The sequence below is a fragment of the Anoplophora glabripennis genome, unplaced genomic scaffold (assembly GCF_000390285.2).
Source record: "Anoplophora glabripennis isolate ALB-LARVAE unplaced genomic scaffold, Agla_2.0 scaffold265, whole genome shotgun sequence".
NCBI lineage: Eukaryota > Metazoa > Arthropoda > Insecta > Coleoptera > Cerambycidae > Anoplophora > Anoplophora glabripennis.
In genome coordinates this window covers 617548-632173 of record NW_019416597.1, presented here as the reverse complement: position 1 = coordinate 632173, position 14626 = coordinate 617548, and the positions used below count along the sequence as shown (strand labels likewise).

At 32.7% G+C, this 14626-nt stretch overlaps 4 protein-coding genes across 4 annotated transcripts in view; 1 reads left to right on the top strand and 3 right to left on the bottom strand.

Moving 5' to 3' along the window:
• LOC108905938 overlaps nt 1-6641 on the bottom strand; it is a gene marked incomplete at its 3' end in the record, with an annotated part of 38192 nt that extends 31551 nt beyond the window's left edge. The window contains exon 1 of the mRNA XM_018709013.1: nt 6458-6641. Within this exon, the coding sequence (XP_018564529.1) occupies nt 6458-6542 (85 nt within the window). The remainder of the gene's footprint in view (nt 1-6457) is intronic.
• A 556-nt stretch (nt 6642-7197) lies between these two features.
• Nucleotides 7198-8992, bottom strand: LOC108905945 (RING finger and CHY zinc finger domain-containing protein 1). The gene is made up of 6 exons (XM_018709027.2): nt 8764-8992; nt 8545-8706; nt 8277-8435; nt 7945-8223; nt 7797-7890; nt 7198-7691 (listed from the first exon to the last, which is right to left on the bottom strand). The coding sequence occupies exons 1-6, from the start codon at nt 8851-8853 to the stop codon at nt 7630-7632; spliced, it is 846 nt and encodes a 281-aa protein (XP_018564543.1). The 5' UTR covers nt 8854-8992; the 3' UTR covers nt 7198-7629.
• A 1201-nt stretch (nt 8993-10193) lies between these two features.
• On the top strand, nt 10194-10703 carry LOC108905947 (U6 snRNA-associated Sm-like protein LSm6). The gene is made up of 2 exons (XM_018709029.1): nt 10194-10448; nt 10503-10703. Exons 1-2 carry the CDS (start codon nt 10358-10360, stop codon nt 10649-10651), a joined length of 240 nt encoding a protein of 79 aa, XP_018564545.1. The 5' UTR covers nt 10194-10357; the 3' UTR covers nt 10652-10703.
• Nucleotides 10704-11516: 813 nt separating this feature from the next.
• LOC108905937 (E3 ubiquitin-protein ligase TRIM71) overlaps nt 11517-14626 on the bottom strand; it is a 14045-nt gene continuing 10935 nt past the window's right edge. Inside the window, exon 4 of the mRNA XM_018709012.1 lies at nt 11517-12861. Coding sequence (XP_018564528.1) covers nt 11517-12861 — 1345 coding nt within the window. The remainder of the gene's footprint in view (nt 12862-14626) is intronic.

The following is a 14626-nucleotide window of genomic DNA, read 5'->3' as shown; positions in this document are numbered from 1 at the left end:
AGACAATTGTGTTATATACAACAATTTCATTTATATTTGAAATCGTTTGAATCAAGACGGTTTAGGCGCGGTAACTATCATAACGATAGCAACCTAATAAACAATAAAAATTGTTGTGAAAAAGTAGCACCAGAATTATGTATATATTGTAATTCATATTCTAAGTGTTTAATTCAAAATGAGCTCGGAAAGTGTAGACGAACTTTTACCAGGGGATATACTGGAAGCGGCACAAAGTGCTGTTTAACAATTAATACCCAAAAAATCGTCGAGACAATACGAGATTGACTACAACGAACTACAAAGATGGTGTAGTTCGAAGAAAATTCAAAAAGGGTCCGAAGCTGTATTACTGGCATATTTCGAACATAAAATTAATAAAATTAAACTTTCGATGTTATGGTCACTTATTTCAATTTGCCCCATCCGGAAACTTATACAGAGCACTGCTTTAGACATTCTTCCGCCACTCTGTTAGCCGATGCAGGGGCCGATATTACCACCATTAAACGACATGGGGAAGGCGTTCTAGTACGGTAGCGGAGACATATGTAGAAGATTCTGTACAAAATAAAATTTCAATCGCAAATAAACTGTTACCATCTTCAGCAAAGCTACAGAACTTGCCAATAATACAACGTGCGCAATAAACTTAAACAATTACAGCAGCAACCATTAAACACCCAGAACTAAAAGCTACGATAATTGGCAGCACTGGATCTGGCATAAAACTCGCTGCAATATCGGCACTTTGAATTTATATGTAGGGCAAAATAAATTGTAATCGTACTGTTTATAATAGTTACTGTTTTGTATTGAAATGTTAAATTACTTAAAATGTATATTGTTTAATTAAAAAAATAATAAATTAGTTTCGAAAAAATGATTAATTATTTTGACATTTGTTTTATGTTCTAGAACGAAAAAGAGTGGCATTCGAGAACATAAAAGTATTTTGCAGGTAGGTGACAAAAGGGACTCACTCTGTCAACTGAAGATTTAATGAAAATGCCGACTTTTGATGACAGTTTTCGAAAAAGGTATTTACTATTTACATGGGGTAGATGTAACTACCGCTAGAAGTAGTTTATTGCGATTTTTTTCTATGACCAATACGGTCATTTAAAAATATGTTTAAACTTAATTTGCTGGAGCAAAAATAGTACATTATATTACAAATAAGTGAAATAAACCATTGCAAGAGAAATTTCCCTTGTAATATTTTGTCTAACATCTGCAGTTGCAAACAAACTTGAGTTATTTTAGAGGTAAGCAGTCAAGTTTTAGATGTCACCACTGGTGGATAGTTTGTTGATAAATTTTCTGATTTTCATTTTGACACGCGTGTAGAATGTAAGTCTTTTGTAAGAAAATATTCGTCTAGAAGTCGAAGCTGCATCTTTGGGATTACTTTCGCCAAAATCTAAAGTTTACGACAAACAATATTCGTTATTCAAAGCTTGGAAGATAGAAAATGCAAACGCTGAAGACGTTTATGTCGTATTTTTAACAAAATATTGGTTACAAAATTATTGTTAACACATTAATAAATTAAATTGCAATCTGTGGTACATTATTTAGCCAAGAAAACACAAGTCTTCGGCTANAAAATGAGCTCGGAAAGTGTAGACGAACATTTACCAGGGGATATACTGGAAGCAACACAAAGTGCTGTTTAACAATTAATACCCAAAAAATCGTCGAGACAATACGAGATTGACTACAACGAACTACAAAGATGGTGTAGTTCGAAGAAAATTCAAAAAGTGTCCGAAGCTGTATTACTGGCATAGTTCGAACATGAAATTAATAAAATTAAACTTTCGATGTTATGGTCAGTATATTCCATGTTAAAAAGTACACTGAATGCAAAAAAAAAATGTAAATATCAGAAAATTTTCAAAACTAATATCATATTTGAAAAACAAATCAGTTAGATACCGTTCGAAAATGTCCAGAATTCTAACGAAAGAGGAAATTAAGAAAATGTTACAAGAAGCACCTGACAATAGATTTCTGCTAGAAAAAGTAATTCAAATTACAAATTATTTTGACATTTGTTTTATGTTCTAAAACGAAAAAGACTAACGTTCTAGAACATAAAAGTATTTTGCAGCTGGGTAACAAAAAAAACTCACTTTGTCAACTGAAAATTTAACTAAAATGTCAAAAGATTGGTTATCAAATTATTGTTACATTAAAAATTAAATTGCAATCTGTGGTACATTATTTAGCCAAGAAAACACAAGTCTTCGGCTATTGGGCACAGTATTCAATGCTCAAATCCATGTTGAATGTCTACCAAAATGAAGATAGCAAATATCACAAGCCGACTGTTTTATATAAAACAAAACCACATCGTCGGATTTTTCAAGAGTACAAATCAACAAATTTCTTGTAAACGCACCAGACGATAATTTTTTGTTGCTAATGGTACATTTTTTTTACTTATTCTAAGTTGTTTTACTAAATTTTTCTTTTATTTTCAGGTGATTGCTGTTTTTGCCGTTGCTGGTGGGTGCAGACGCGACGAACTAGCGAAGCTGTGCACAAAGCATGTAAAAAAACTAATATTTTACTAGTCCATTTCTCATTCACAAAATCTTTCACGATTTTGAGTCATGGTTTTGGTATTATCCCAGTAGAGTTGTATCGAAAAATTACAACATTTAAAAACACATTCCGGTCATTCATTTTGCAGATCAGCAGCTAATTAATTTCTTAGCAAATTATGGAGCAGACATCACTACTTTGAAGCGTTTCGAGGGTTGGGGTATGTCGAAGATTCTCTTCAACAGAAAATCAAGAAAACTTTGAATGACAACAATGCTTACAGTAGTAAATATTAATAGAATGATCTCACACAAAGAAAATGAGCCACCTGGTGTTAGTTTTGATAGTGTAGAATCCAATTTCGCAACGCAACATTTTTTTTTATTTTTCTCATTTATCCATTTACACCCTCTAAAGTTTAAAATCGAGAATGTAGCATAATATCTGTTACAGATTAATCATTACGCACAAAATAATGATATCAAAAAACTTAACTCGAAAGAAGTGACGCTTAGTTGGGAAACGTTATAAAAAAGCTATCTTGGAAACAAAGAGGCGTATGCGATTTCCTTTTTTTTAAATACCGTAAAAATACAGGGGAGGAAAATAGAACGAATTGCCGAGCCGCTTTTGCCTGACCTTGAGACAATTTATAATAACGCCATTCTTTTCCTTCTCTAAAATTTTGGGCGAACCCCATTGAATTATATGATCGTTTTCCCAAGCGTGGCCGCAAATGTGATTTCTCAAAAACAAACAAATTTAAACTGACAAAAATAATTCAACACGAAAAGTTATCATATCAACAGATCTTCAGAACTTTTTGTAATTGCATTTTTAGTATTTTGTATTTGTTTGTTTTTTTTTTCAGTGGAGATTTTGGGCGTATGTGATTTCCTTTTTTTTAATATCGTAAAAATACATTTGATGCAAAAAGAGCGAATTGCCGAGCGGTTTTTGCCTGACCCTGGGCCAATTTATTTATTATAACACTGTTTTGCAGCTACTATTTTACGCTCAATCGAATTGGCCTTTGGCACAGATGTTCATTGGTTTGACAGTCTTTTCCATAAATTTTATCAACGTCCACCGCTGTTTGCAACAATAATGCACTATTTTCAAAAAACTGATTTTTATGCGTTCGATCTTTATTTTACAGTTAACAAATTGGTGAAATATGACTTTAGGTACCTTAAATTGCAGGTAATTTAATTGCCTACAACACAAAATAACTAATTTTCCGATAAGTCGTCTAGATTTTCATGGACAGTAAAAAAAAGTGCAAAAACACGTAATTTTGACATTTCTTCCGAGTTAGTTTTTTGATATTATAATTCTATATACCCTTCACCGTCATAACATGCAATAAAATGTCCACTAATAACATTTTTAAGTTTTCTAAGTTTATGATCTAACTCGACTTGACTATATTTATCAGGATTAATATTAGAGCTATCGACCAGATTTTTTCTCCGCCTATTAGGGGGTTAATTAAGTGCTTACGGAAAATGTGAAATCAAGTAATAAATTAAATATCACTTAATATGCCCATTATTTGGACATTTCCCTCCTAGTCCGACCCTGTTCCGTGACATCCAAAATACCTAAGTATTAAAATCACGCATGAATATAAAAGATACAATTATATTCTTTTGTCAAAGACAGATTACCTGAACAGTAATGCTCAATAATATATTTAAAAAAGTTGATTGAAAAAAATTACCCATACACAATGATGTAGGCTAAAAATAGACTTTACGGGTAATCTCTTTTTCTCCTTCGTATATGTGTTGCGAGTTACAGCTGTCAGTAACTGTCTAATTAGCAGATCGAATTTTTAAACTGTAAATCTAGACTGACAACTGAACCTAACGAGCTCGATTTTCTAATCCAACACATAAACACAAGACTTCCAAATACGCCGATAGAAAAATTGTAACGCTATGTCGATTTTTTAGGAACTACGGGAAGTACTTAATTTAATTTGAAAGTGACATAATTCGATATACGGAATAGGAAATGCTGTTTATGTAGATTGAAATGTGGTTTTAAAATATATACTCTTAGAAATTCGATCTGGGTAGAATGGTGTAGAGTTTTGACGGTTCCAATTGCAAAAATTAAAAATCATAGTGGTACACAGTTCTACTTTGTTTTTAATTGTCTTGAATTGTTTTTTGTCAATCGAAACATATTTAATCAAATGGAGAAAAAACACGATTGAAAAATGCAAGCAATAAGACTGACAGTTATTTTTTAAGAAAATAATCGTTCGACCTGGTCCCAAATAACAAAGACAAAGTCATTAAATCTGTAAATGACTTGTAGATCCAGCAAGACGAGGAAAAAATCTTCCACATGCAAGCTGTCGACTGTTTCGAATGAAGACAGGTATCTCCAAAGTTTATTTAGTTTGTTGAAACTGAAAAGTTAACAAGACAGGTATCTCCAAAGTTTATTTAGTTTGTTGAAACTGAAAAGTTAACACTCGCATTGCTACGGATTTTTTTTCGAACATATCACAAACGCTACACACAAACAAATGTTGCAAAATAAAAACCTTCAAATACCCAAAAATTGTGAGTAATAAAAACAAATAAGTAAAAATATGGTGGGGCCAATGGTCTATTAATAGCACAATATACCGGTGGTATAAATTAATGGCCAATCATTACTGGTCATTAGTATTATCTTCTAAATAATGAAGACAATTTAAGACTCCTTTTTTTATTTTACCACAAGAATTCTACAAAATGTTGCATGTATATTCTATTTGATGAGGGTGACAAAGTATTATGCTGCATCTATGCTTGTACATAACGGAATCTCGGTTTTTTTTTAATAGAAGATGACATTTTTACTTGATTAACCTCTTTTTTAGTCAATGGAATTCAATTTACGGTAAAAAAACATATAGCAGCACGACTATTTGATGCAATGAACATAGAACAAAATATTCTAGACTAGGAAACTGCATTTTCTTGACGGGGCAACTTTTACCTATATTTTCACTTTTCAAAAATCAAGAGCACTTATTAAATTACTATATTTTAGTAGTACAAGATGTTGATTATATTATAACAAAAACGTTTTAAAACACACATTCTAAATAGACGCATAACAAAGATAATGGTAAAATTGTTTCCTTTTTGTTGTTTATATCTAATTCACTAATTTGTACTTATACCTTGTATATTCAAAATCGAATTAAAGAAATTGTATCCACTATTCCTTGCCTATAATAAACCCATTTTCCGGTAAATACTAAACACAAAACGAAATGTAGAAATAAATCTGAGTAACACATTAAGGTTATTATACCCAAGAAGTAAATGTCAATTAACTAGGAATATTTGTAGTAGATAATTTCTAACAATTAAAGTACTTATGTCAGTTAGAAACACTTAAGTGGTGTACAGTGACAGTTAAATAACGTACAAACTATCCTAGGAAGGATGTAATATAAACAAGTAAACAGTGCAAGATTATTTGGCTAACGAACCACAAATGTTATGCTAATTGTTAAATAACACAAGAAGTAATTATCGAAACATAAAGTCTAGGTCTAGGCTGTAAAATTGTAAACAGAACCCAAAAAGCTTTCGTAGGAGAACTGACACAAATAAAGGTATTCATAACATCTTCCAAGGCGATTTAGGATGACAACAAACGGTACAACAACCGAACAAAACACGGTATGTGTAAAAAACTAACCACTTCATCACTTAAATTAAGAAGAACAGATTTGAAAATTTCTAGATCGGGGTTTTTAAAACAAGCTGTTCAATGTTTTGGATCACACACGCTTGCATGGTACTATTTTGATGTCTAACGGTCGAAAATGAAAATAAATATTCATTGTGTTATGTAATCTGAATGAATAATAAGATAATAAAAGACTTACCAATCGCTTTGTTTGCGCTTTTATTAAAACAAGTGGTAAAAACTTCATATAAATGATGCATAGGCTCATCATCACTGGTAGCCATTTTGGGACACTAGACACTACTGACACCAACGACACCCAGTTGCTGGTAACTTGTCAAAGTGTAGCGGGAAATATGAATAACGAAGTGCGTTAATACTCCCCAAATTATAGCATATTAAAACTATATTTTTTAAGATAATATCTACATGTGTTTATAACAATTTCTGTTTATTTGGAAAATGATTTACGTAATTATTTTCGATATTTTAATTTGCTACTAGTTTTTATCTCTAAATCAGGTTTGCTGCAACACTCTATACACGTCAGGTGTACATTTTGTTATCATCACGACAAAAATAAAATAAATAGAGTGTCTCGTTAAGAAAAGGAAATCAATTCACATACTACTTGAAAATACACTAATAATTTAATTCATGGCATTCTCTAAAGCAGTCTTTATCGAATTCAAAAAAGTATACCTTTATCATGAAATTGTTTGCTGCAACTCTCCATACATGTCTGGTGTATTTTTGTTAGCATCACGAGAAAAATGTGAGAAATGGGCACAATCATTTCGACGACTTGAACTGCTATTTCAAAATAGTTTTTTAAATAAATTATGGACCATGGCTCTTCCTCAGTAAATTACTGTTTTTATGGTATATTATGGGAAAAGAAAATAAAGAAGCGACAGAATTAAAAAATGATTTATTATTGTGTAAGCTAAATAAAAAATTGCTCCAACTGTCTACAAATTCTAAATTTTGGAAGAATACTCACAAAATATTCTATCAATACAGTTAATACTATGAAAAGTGGGTTTATTAGCTACTCTAAGTGATGACAAAAAAAAAATAGAGTAAATACATCAAAAAATTATGTATGTTAAAATAAAAAAGTCGTTTGAATCAAACTCTGTCCTGTTCCTTAATAAACTGATTCGAATTTTACGATACATGATTAAAATAAAATCCAATATTTACTTAAATATAATATTTAAATACATTTTAAAAACAACAAATAAAATTAATTATCCGTCATTAAATTTAACAGATCACAAAATATTCGCCGATGCTCAAATCGGCTGTTCAGGCTTCAAGTAAAATTATTACAAAGGAATCATTAATTAATCTCAGCTTACTCCTCATTTAGTTACTCCTCTCCCCAGAATTTTCGTTTAAATTTGTGTTTTCCGCGTTTCCTTCTAAACCTAAAAATGTTATAGAAACTTTTAAACCTCAACGGTACACAAATAGATTTAATTCTCGAAAATTACATCCCCGGTACCATCCCCCACTCAATATTTGATACGTACCTTCGATAATTAAAGGTCCCTTTAATTTATACGTGTTATAAGAACCGCAATGGGTACACTTCAACCCTACGATGTGAAATTTTACCACCCCTTTCTGAAAATAAGAAATAACTAAATCATACGCCCAAGCGTTAGTTTCTAAGCTTACCTTGTGGCAATCCTTGCACTGAATTTCCATGAAATAATTACTGTACTCTGGAGGCATGGGTGTATTTGCCATTTCCGTGTCTCTGAGCTTCCATATCTGATCCATATTCATTAGCGACTTCTGACAGATAGGGCAAGAAAAATGATTACTGCGCACTAGCTGCTCGAAGCATGTACGGTGCAAAAGATGTCCGCATAGCGGTATGTGGCACGGTATCCTTGAAGTGTGAATGTCTTCAAGGCAAACCGGGCAGTTTGCGCGAGATACGTTTTCTACGCACTGAAACGAAAAGCTGGTATTAAAAGAATTCTGATATCAAGGGACTTTAGTACCTTGTGACCGTTGTTTTTCAGCTGCAAAGGAAGACATATGTTGCACGTGTCGCAATGGAAAAATCTATCAGCTCCACCGACCCGGCAAATTTCACAGCCGGCACAGTGGAATTGATTTTTGTCTTCATCATCGAATAAATTACATTCTAGACAGGAATACTAAAAAAACATATTAAGATAACAATAAAGCTTTTAAATCTTAAAGCCTTATATCAATATAAGCATAAATCTAATTTAAGAAATACTTTTGCCTACTCTACTCATGTACCTTTCCAAATAATATGCCACAACTTTGACAGTTTGCTTGCACAGGTTGTCTTGTGTCACACAATGCACACATAAGTTCATTGATTGCCTTTCTGATTAGTTTATGATCCTCCTGTTCATCATGACAGAATCTGCATGTATAAATTTTATTACAACAAGGACTCTAAAAGAAAAACAGACCCGAATTATGTGTTAACTAATAACTATAATTTTTACTCACAACAAATTTACATTTTCTTCTGTAATGTGGACATCCATATTTTAAAGTATCATCCTGTGGGCCCTCAGCTCCAGGTGTTGCTATATCCATAACAATAATTTATTTTAAGTTTAAAAGAAAATTACAGGGTTTGCACTTTATAATTTGTCACTTAGCTTTTACAATATTGATGATTTTTGTTCAGTTTCTGCAATTAATGAGGTTAACACAAAAATCAGCTGACATGATATTTTGACACCTACGTATATTTGACGTATGCTGATATTGCTGATGTCAATAAGCTGCGCTATGATATAGCAAAATCACAGATTATTATACAGATCGCCGAGCTGAACTCCCAAATCTCAGAGCGCATGATCACCTCCAAGCGTTCTCATATCTATTTCTGGATATGTGCCTATTATTCGTAAACACAAAGCTGATATAAGGACCACACATAAACTACTATATTTAAATATATCCGAATATATTCTTAGTTAAACGCGGACAAAAATTTTCTCTGAACTTCAGATTGAGTTCAGGTTATAGCTGCTTTCCTTTTGTAGAATTAGCTATAAAAATCCAATATCCATCTTAAATATAAAGAATATTTTCGTTGAAAGTTAAACCTAGTGAAATATGCGCTGGATTTTTATTTACATGTGAAAATTGATCACAGCACAAATTACTGAACTATGATCACAGTACGACCGTGTTGTGTTCCTCACTCTCTGTTCGTTCAAAACAAAAACCATTATCTAGTAAAATATTTTCATCAAGAATCAAGGAAGAATCTCCAAATCTAGTGTCACCGCTGGTAATGCGGTTAAAAAACTGTTAATGCCAAAATTATCTCCATTTTTTTTAATTTTGCCCATTAAACACTGATTTGTGTTTCATACTACCTACTAGATATCACACTATAGCTACTTTTCAGTTATTTGGTAACTGCTCCTGTTGTGTTCTACTGTTCTACCCTGTAAATATTCCAAACTTAAACAACTGGGGCATCTCTGAGAGGAACTCATAAGCATTTAAATCTGTTTCAATTACTGGTTTTTATTATTGTGGACCAAAAACCAGAGTCTAATAAATTTCATTTCTTAAAACATAGTTGCACAAATAATAATTACAATGGAATAATCCGTATCCGTAAATAATATTTATGAAACATACTAAAAAATTCTAACTTCATATAGTGTGAGAGCAGTTTGAGAGTATAAAATTCTTTAGTAAAAAGTGGAGAATGAGAGGACGGAGAAAAACAAACGAGAACACTTTAGAAGTGATACGTTTTGTCCCATTGGGACGTAAAAAGTTAATCTGAAGTGATCCTGAAGTGCATCCGAAATATATTTTTTGTCATATGGATAGCACCAGTGTTACTGATCTGTGGACTACTTTCCGCTGTGCTCACAGAACGTACACAAGATGTGTGCTACAAGCTACAACATTACTATCTGTGGTCAATTGTAAGTCTCCCTGGTCATCATAAACATAAACAACTAATTAATCAAATATTTGGTGAATTTGTGATTTGGTGTTTTGGTATCATTTTTATTAACAATAGTAAAAATCATAATAAGAACAGTAACACATCAATAATAAATAAACCATGAGTCGAAAAGAAGCATTATCCACTTTTATACAACAAATACACGCTAGACCAGTTGTAGTGAAATTAAATAGTGGAGTAGATTATAGAGGTTAGGATATTCTTTGTAAGTAATTATAAAAATATAAATAAATATATTTTTTAGGTGTTCTGGCGTGCCTAGATGGATATATGAACATCGCTCTCGAGCAGACTGAAGAATATGTCAATGGACAACTTAAAAATAAATTCGGAGATGCTTTTATTCGAGGCAATAATGTTCTTTATATAAGCACCCAAAAGAGAAGATATTAGGTTTAGCTGTATATACATTGGTTAAGGTAAAAATAAATGATTTGTATTTTGTTTTTCTTTTTATTAATGAAAGCCAGAACCAAAAAGTAAATATATTCACATACGTAGTTCTAACTTTGCTAAAATATCTATATGAATAATTGTTAGCTACATCTAAATCAGATCTTTGATTCATTCAAATTAGCTTTTTTGCTTTTAGTACTTATATCACAAAATTTACTTCGTTAAGTTATAGTTTACTTGTTATATGCCTCGTTATGCTGAAGCATTATAATTATATTTTTTAAGAAGTGTAATTTGAAATTGTTTTTAATTATTCCTTATTGCAAAGATCCACCAGAGTGGAAAAAGATATTTGCTGAAAGAGGGTAAATCTACACTGAATAAGACACAAATTTGAATCTAAGATGTATTTAATTTATTTGAAAAATAAACATAATCACAAATTTATTACGATATTCCACAATGTATTAAAATACGGCATATGCCACATCGTAACAATAATAATTTCAGTCTTACTGGAATAAGACATTACAAAAATTTATATTTTTAAAATAAAGTGATAATATGAATTATCAGTCGAAACGACATCACATGCCAAAACACAGCAATTATATAAATTTAATAATATATAGGTATAATATTAAAATCAGTCTTACACGTCAGTCTTATTAATTGCATCATATTGCATTTGGATAACTTGAATTTTTTAAAATAATTAAGTTAAAAATGTAAGACTTAAACATATTAAGTTAAAACATAGAAAATAAATGCCAAAGCATTTAGATCCCTTAAATTCTAAAAAAAAACATAAGAAAATAATATACGAGAAACAAATACCGGCCTAGCCAGGAATACAATAAAATCAAAAGATACGAACTCGGTTGTTGCCGAAATCGACAACTACTATGTGGCCCTCAGGATTCAAACATATGCCGCTAGGCCTGTCAAGCTCGTTGGCCATTTTGCCGTTCTGCCCCGTTTTCCACAAATAGTTGCCGTTGCTCTCGAACACCTGAATCCTGTTGTTCCTGGAATCGGCTACGATTATATTACCCTCATCATCGCACACGATACCTTGGGGCCTCAAAAATTCTTTGCTGTTAGACCCCTCCTGACCTAAGAATTGAGCTTGCATAAAATTCGCATCGACTACAACTAATCGGTGGTTGTTGAAATCGGTAACGATGATGTTGCCTTTCGGTGTAAAACAGACACCTCTCGGTGAATCGAAATGTTTCCACATTGATATGGACCCTTCAAAGCCATATTTGTTGAGGAAAGTGCCGTCGCTTGTGAAGAGCTGTATGCGGTGGTTTCTGGTGTCCGAGACGACGATGTGACCGAGAGAGTTGCAAGCTACGTCCCATGGATAATTAAATTGCCCATTCATTGTGCCTTTTTCGCCAAACGTGTGTATAAAGGACCCATCAATTTTGAACACTTGTATGCGGTGGTTATCTTTATCCGCCACCACGATATTGCCTTGGGGATTTACCGCAACTCCGGCGGGTCGATCAAACTGGCTCGGACCAGTTCCCTGACTACCGAATTTGTACAAAAATTTCCCGTTACCGTCAAAAACTTGAATTCTGTTGTTGCTTCGATCGGCGACGATTATATGCCCTAAGCGGTCGCAACATACGCCCCAGGGACGGCACAACTGGCCGTCCTGCTCGCCTTCCATGCCAAACGTCAGCGAAGGGAACTGTGCGGTTTTCATAACCATCACGGGTTTGGTGACACCGTATATCGGACGATTCCTCTTGGGGTGGAATATGTCGGACTCTTCTTTTACTTCGCTGGGAATGTTGACGACGATTTGAGGCTCTTTTAAAGGGTGAGTCGCCACAACTTTGGAAGACATGACTGGCGAACTTATAGTTACACTTCCGATGGAAGATATTGCACTCAGGAAGCCATTGTCTGGCGGTAGGAACATTATAACGTCGTCTTCGCAGGGCACCAGTTCCGACTTTAAGGAACGGATCTGCTTCAGCTCGTTGGCGGCTTTCTCGTTTGCCACGATCAGCTCGTAGGCGTTGGTGGAATCTTTGGACTCGTTGAGCAGGTCGAAGGTACGGGCTAGCTTGGAGAGGGCCATGCGGAGGTTGTCCATTTGGGTCGTCAGCAGTTTTCCTTTGAAGTAGCGGGATTGATCGATGATTTTTAGAAGCTCCATTTCGCGCTCTTCCAGGGCGCCAATGTACCTGCAAAAAAAACTTGTTTTAATATTTTCAAATGTAACAAACCAAGAAATAGCATTTAGAAACCATAAACCCCTACCTACTTCCCTTGGCGCCATTGAAAACAAGTTCAGAAAAAAATTGAATGATATTGATCAAGAAACAATTTATAGTACAGTCATTGAAGCTTTTCACCGCCGAATTCTTTGAAACTGAACCGATCGACTTGAAATTTGGCAGATAGTTAGAGAAAAGGTCAATGAACATTAGTGACATAGCGCCGATTGACGCTTCCACACTGTTGGGGGTTGATACCCCTTCTCGGGGGTGGAAATTTTTTTTCAAAAATAACGCTGGAAATCAACGCTAGAGTATCAAATTTTGAGCAAAAAATATTCGATGAATTTTTTCGAGAAATCAATAGCTTTTAGTTATTTACGATTGAAAACTACGCATTTTATAAAAAAAAGTGTAATGAACAAAAATTTAGCTTATAAATAAACAAAGAAAATCATTTTTTAAAAAGTGTTGTACGTCCTATATAAAGCGAAATATGGTTAGTGGAAGGGAACTTGTTTTTGAATCGATGTATCCAACGTCAAATAACAGAAAACGGACTAATTTTACGTGTATAACGCTCCAGGAGTTTTTTGTAGTACTCAAATAGACCTTCAAAATGAGCACTTATAAAAGTTAGAGCAAAATTGACGGAGTTATCTCAAAAACAGGTGGGTTGCTCATATTTTTTAAGGAAAAATGAGCAGTAAACACTGTACCATTTCCATCAGAATTAAAATTAATCGTAGACCCTTTACAATTAGTTTTGTTTTAGTGTTTTTCATACGATTCTGAAGTTAGACCGGTTTAGAACTCGAATTTTTTTATTCCTATAGCATAAAAAATAAAGGAGATATCCATTTTAGTGAAAAAACGACCTGTCTCGAGCCATTCGATCCTTTCCCTTTAAAAAACGAAGGACTTAAAAGGTTTTATATGCAAACAATCTTACAGCTCTTGAAATTATCTTTAAAATGCTTTTTTGTAGGATTCTATAGCTTCAAAATTAACTGAGTTATGGTAAAAAAACCAATGATATATTTTCGGAGCTTTCTCATTTTTAGATATTATATATTATATTATACAAATAAAATAAGTAAAAGAATTTAGTGTGATTATATGCAGCGTAGCAATTTTTTTTATGATTGATTATATTTAAAAATGGATTATTATAATAAAAATATTTTACATATTGGTAAAAGGGTAGTTTATAAGAGTTGAAAATGGCAAAAGTAAAATATTCTTTCATAAACAATATAAGGGAATTTTTATTTTAAAGTATTGCACAATTATAGCATTCCAAGATTTAAAACATAATTTTTTATCATTTTTTTAGCACAGGGGTGATTTATAAGGGTTGAAAAGTGTTATGAGATACAAGCTCTTTCATAGTCAATGAGGGAATTTTTATTTTAAATAATTGCACCGTTAAAGCATTCCAAGCTTTTAAAAAGTAATTTTTTATATTTGTCGATACAGGGGTGGGAAAAATTATGTTATTAGCTGTAAGGTAACTTTTATTTTGAATAATTGCACGATTTAATCATTTCAAATCTTTAAAAGGTAATTTATTATTATTATTTTTTGCATAGGAGTAGTTTTTAAAGGTTAAATAAAGGGTCGAAAAGATCAAATATATCATAAAACATGTTCGAGAACATGGAACATTATTTAATCTTTGTGCTTGAACAAGATTTTTATCAATAAAATGCTTAAAACTTAATTTTTTCAA

Coding starts and splice junctions, on each gene's coding strand:
- LOC108905945 (XM_018709027.2), bottom strand. CDS start 8,853: ATGGATATAGCAACACCTGGAGCTGAGGGCCCACAGGATGATACTTTA. Junction 7,891..7,944: donor AGTGCAAGGATTGCCACAAG/GTAAGCTTAGAA, acceptor TCTTATTTTCAG/AAAGGGGTGGTAAAATTTCA. Junction 7,692..7,796: donor GGGACCTTTAATTATCGAAG/GTACGTATCAAA, acceptor TAACATTTTTAG/GTTTAGAAGGAAACGCGGAA.
- LOC108905947 (XM_018709029.1), top strand. CDS start 10,358: ATGAGTCGAAAAGAAGCATTATCCACTTTTATACAACAAATACACGCT. Junction 10,449..10,502: donor TAGTGGAGTAGATTATAGAG/GTTAGGATATTC, acceptor TATATTTTTTAG/GTGTTCTGGCGTGCCTAGAT.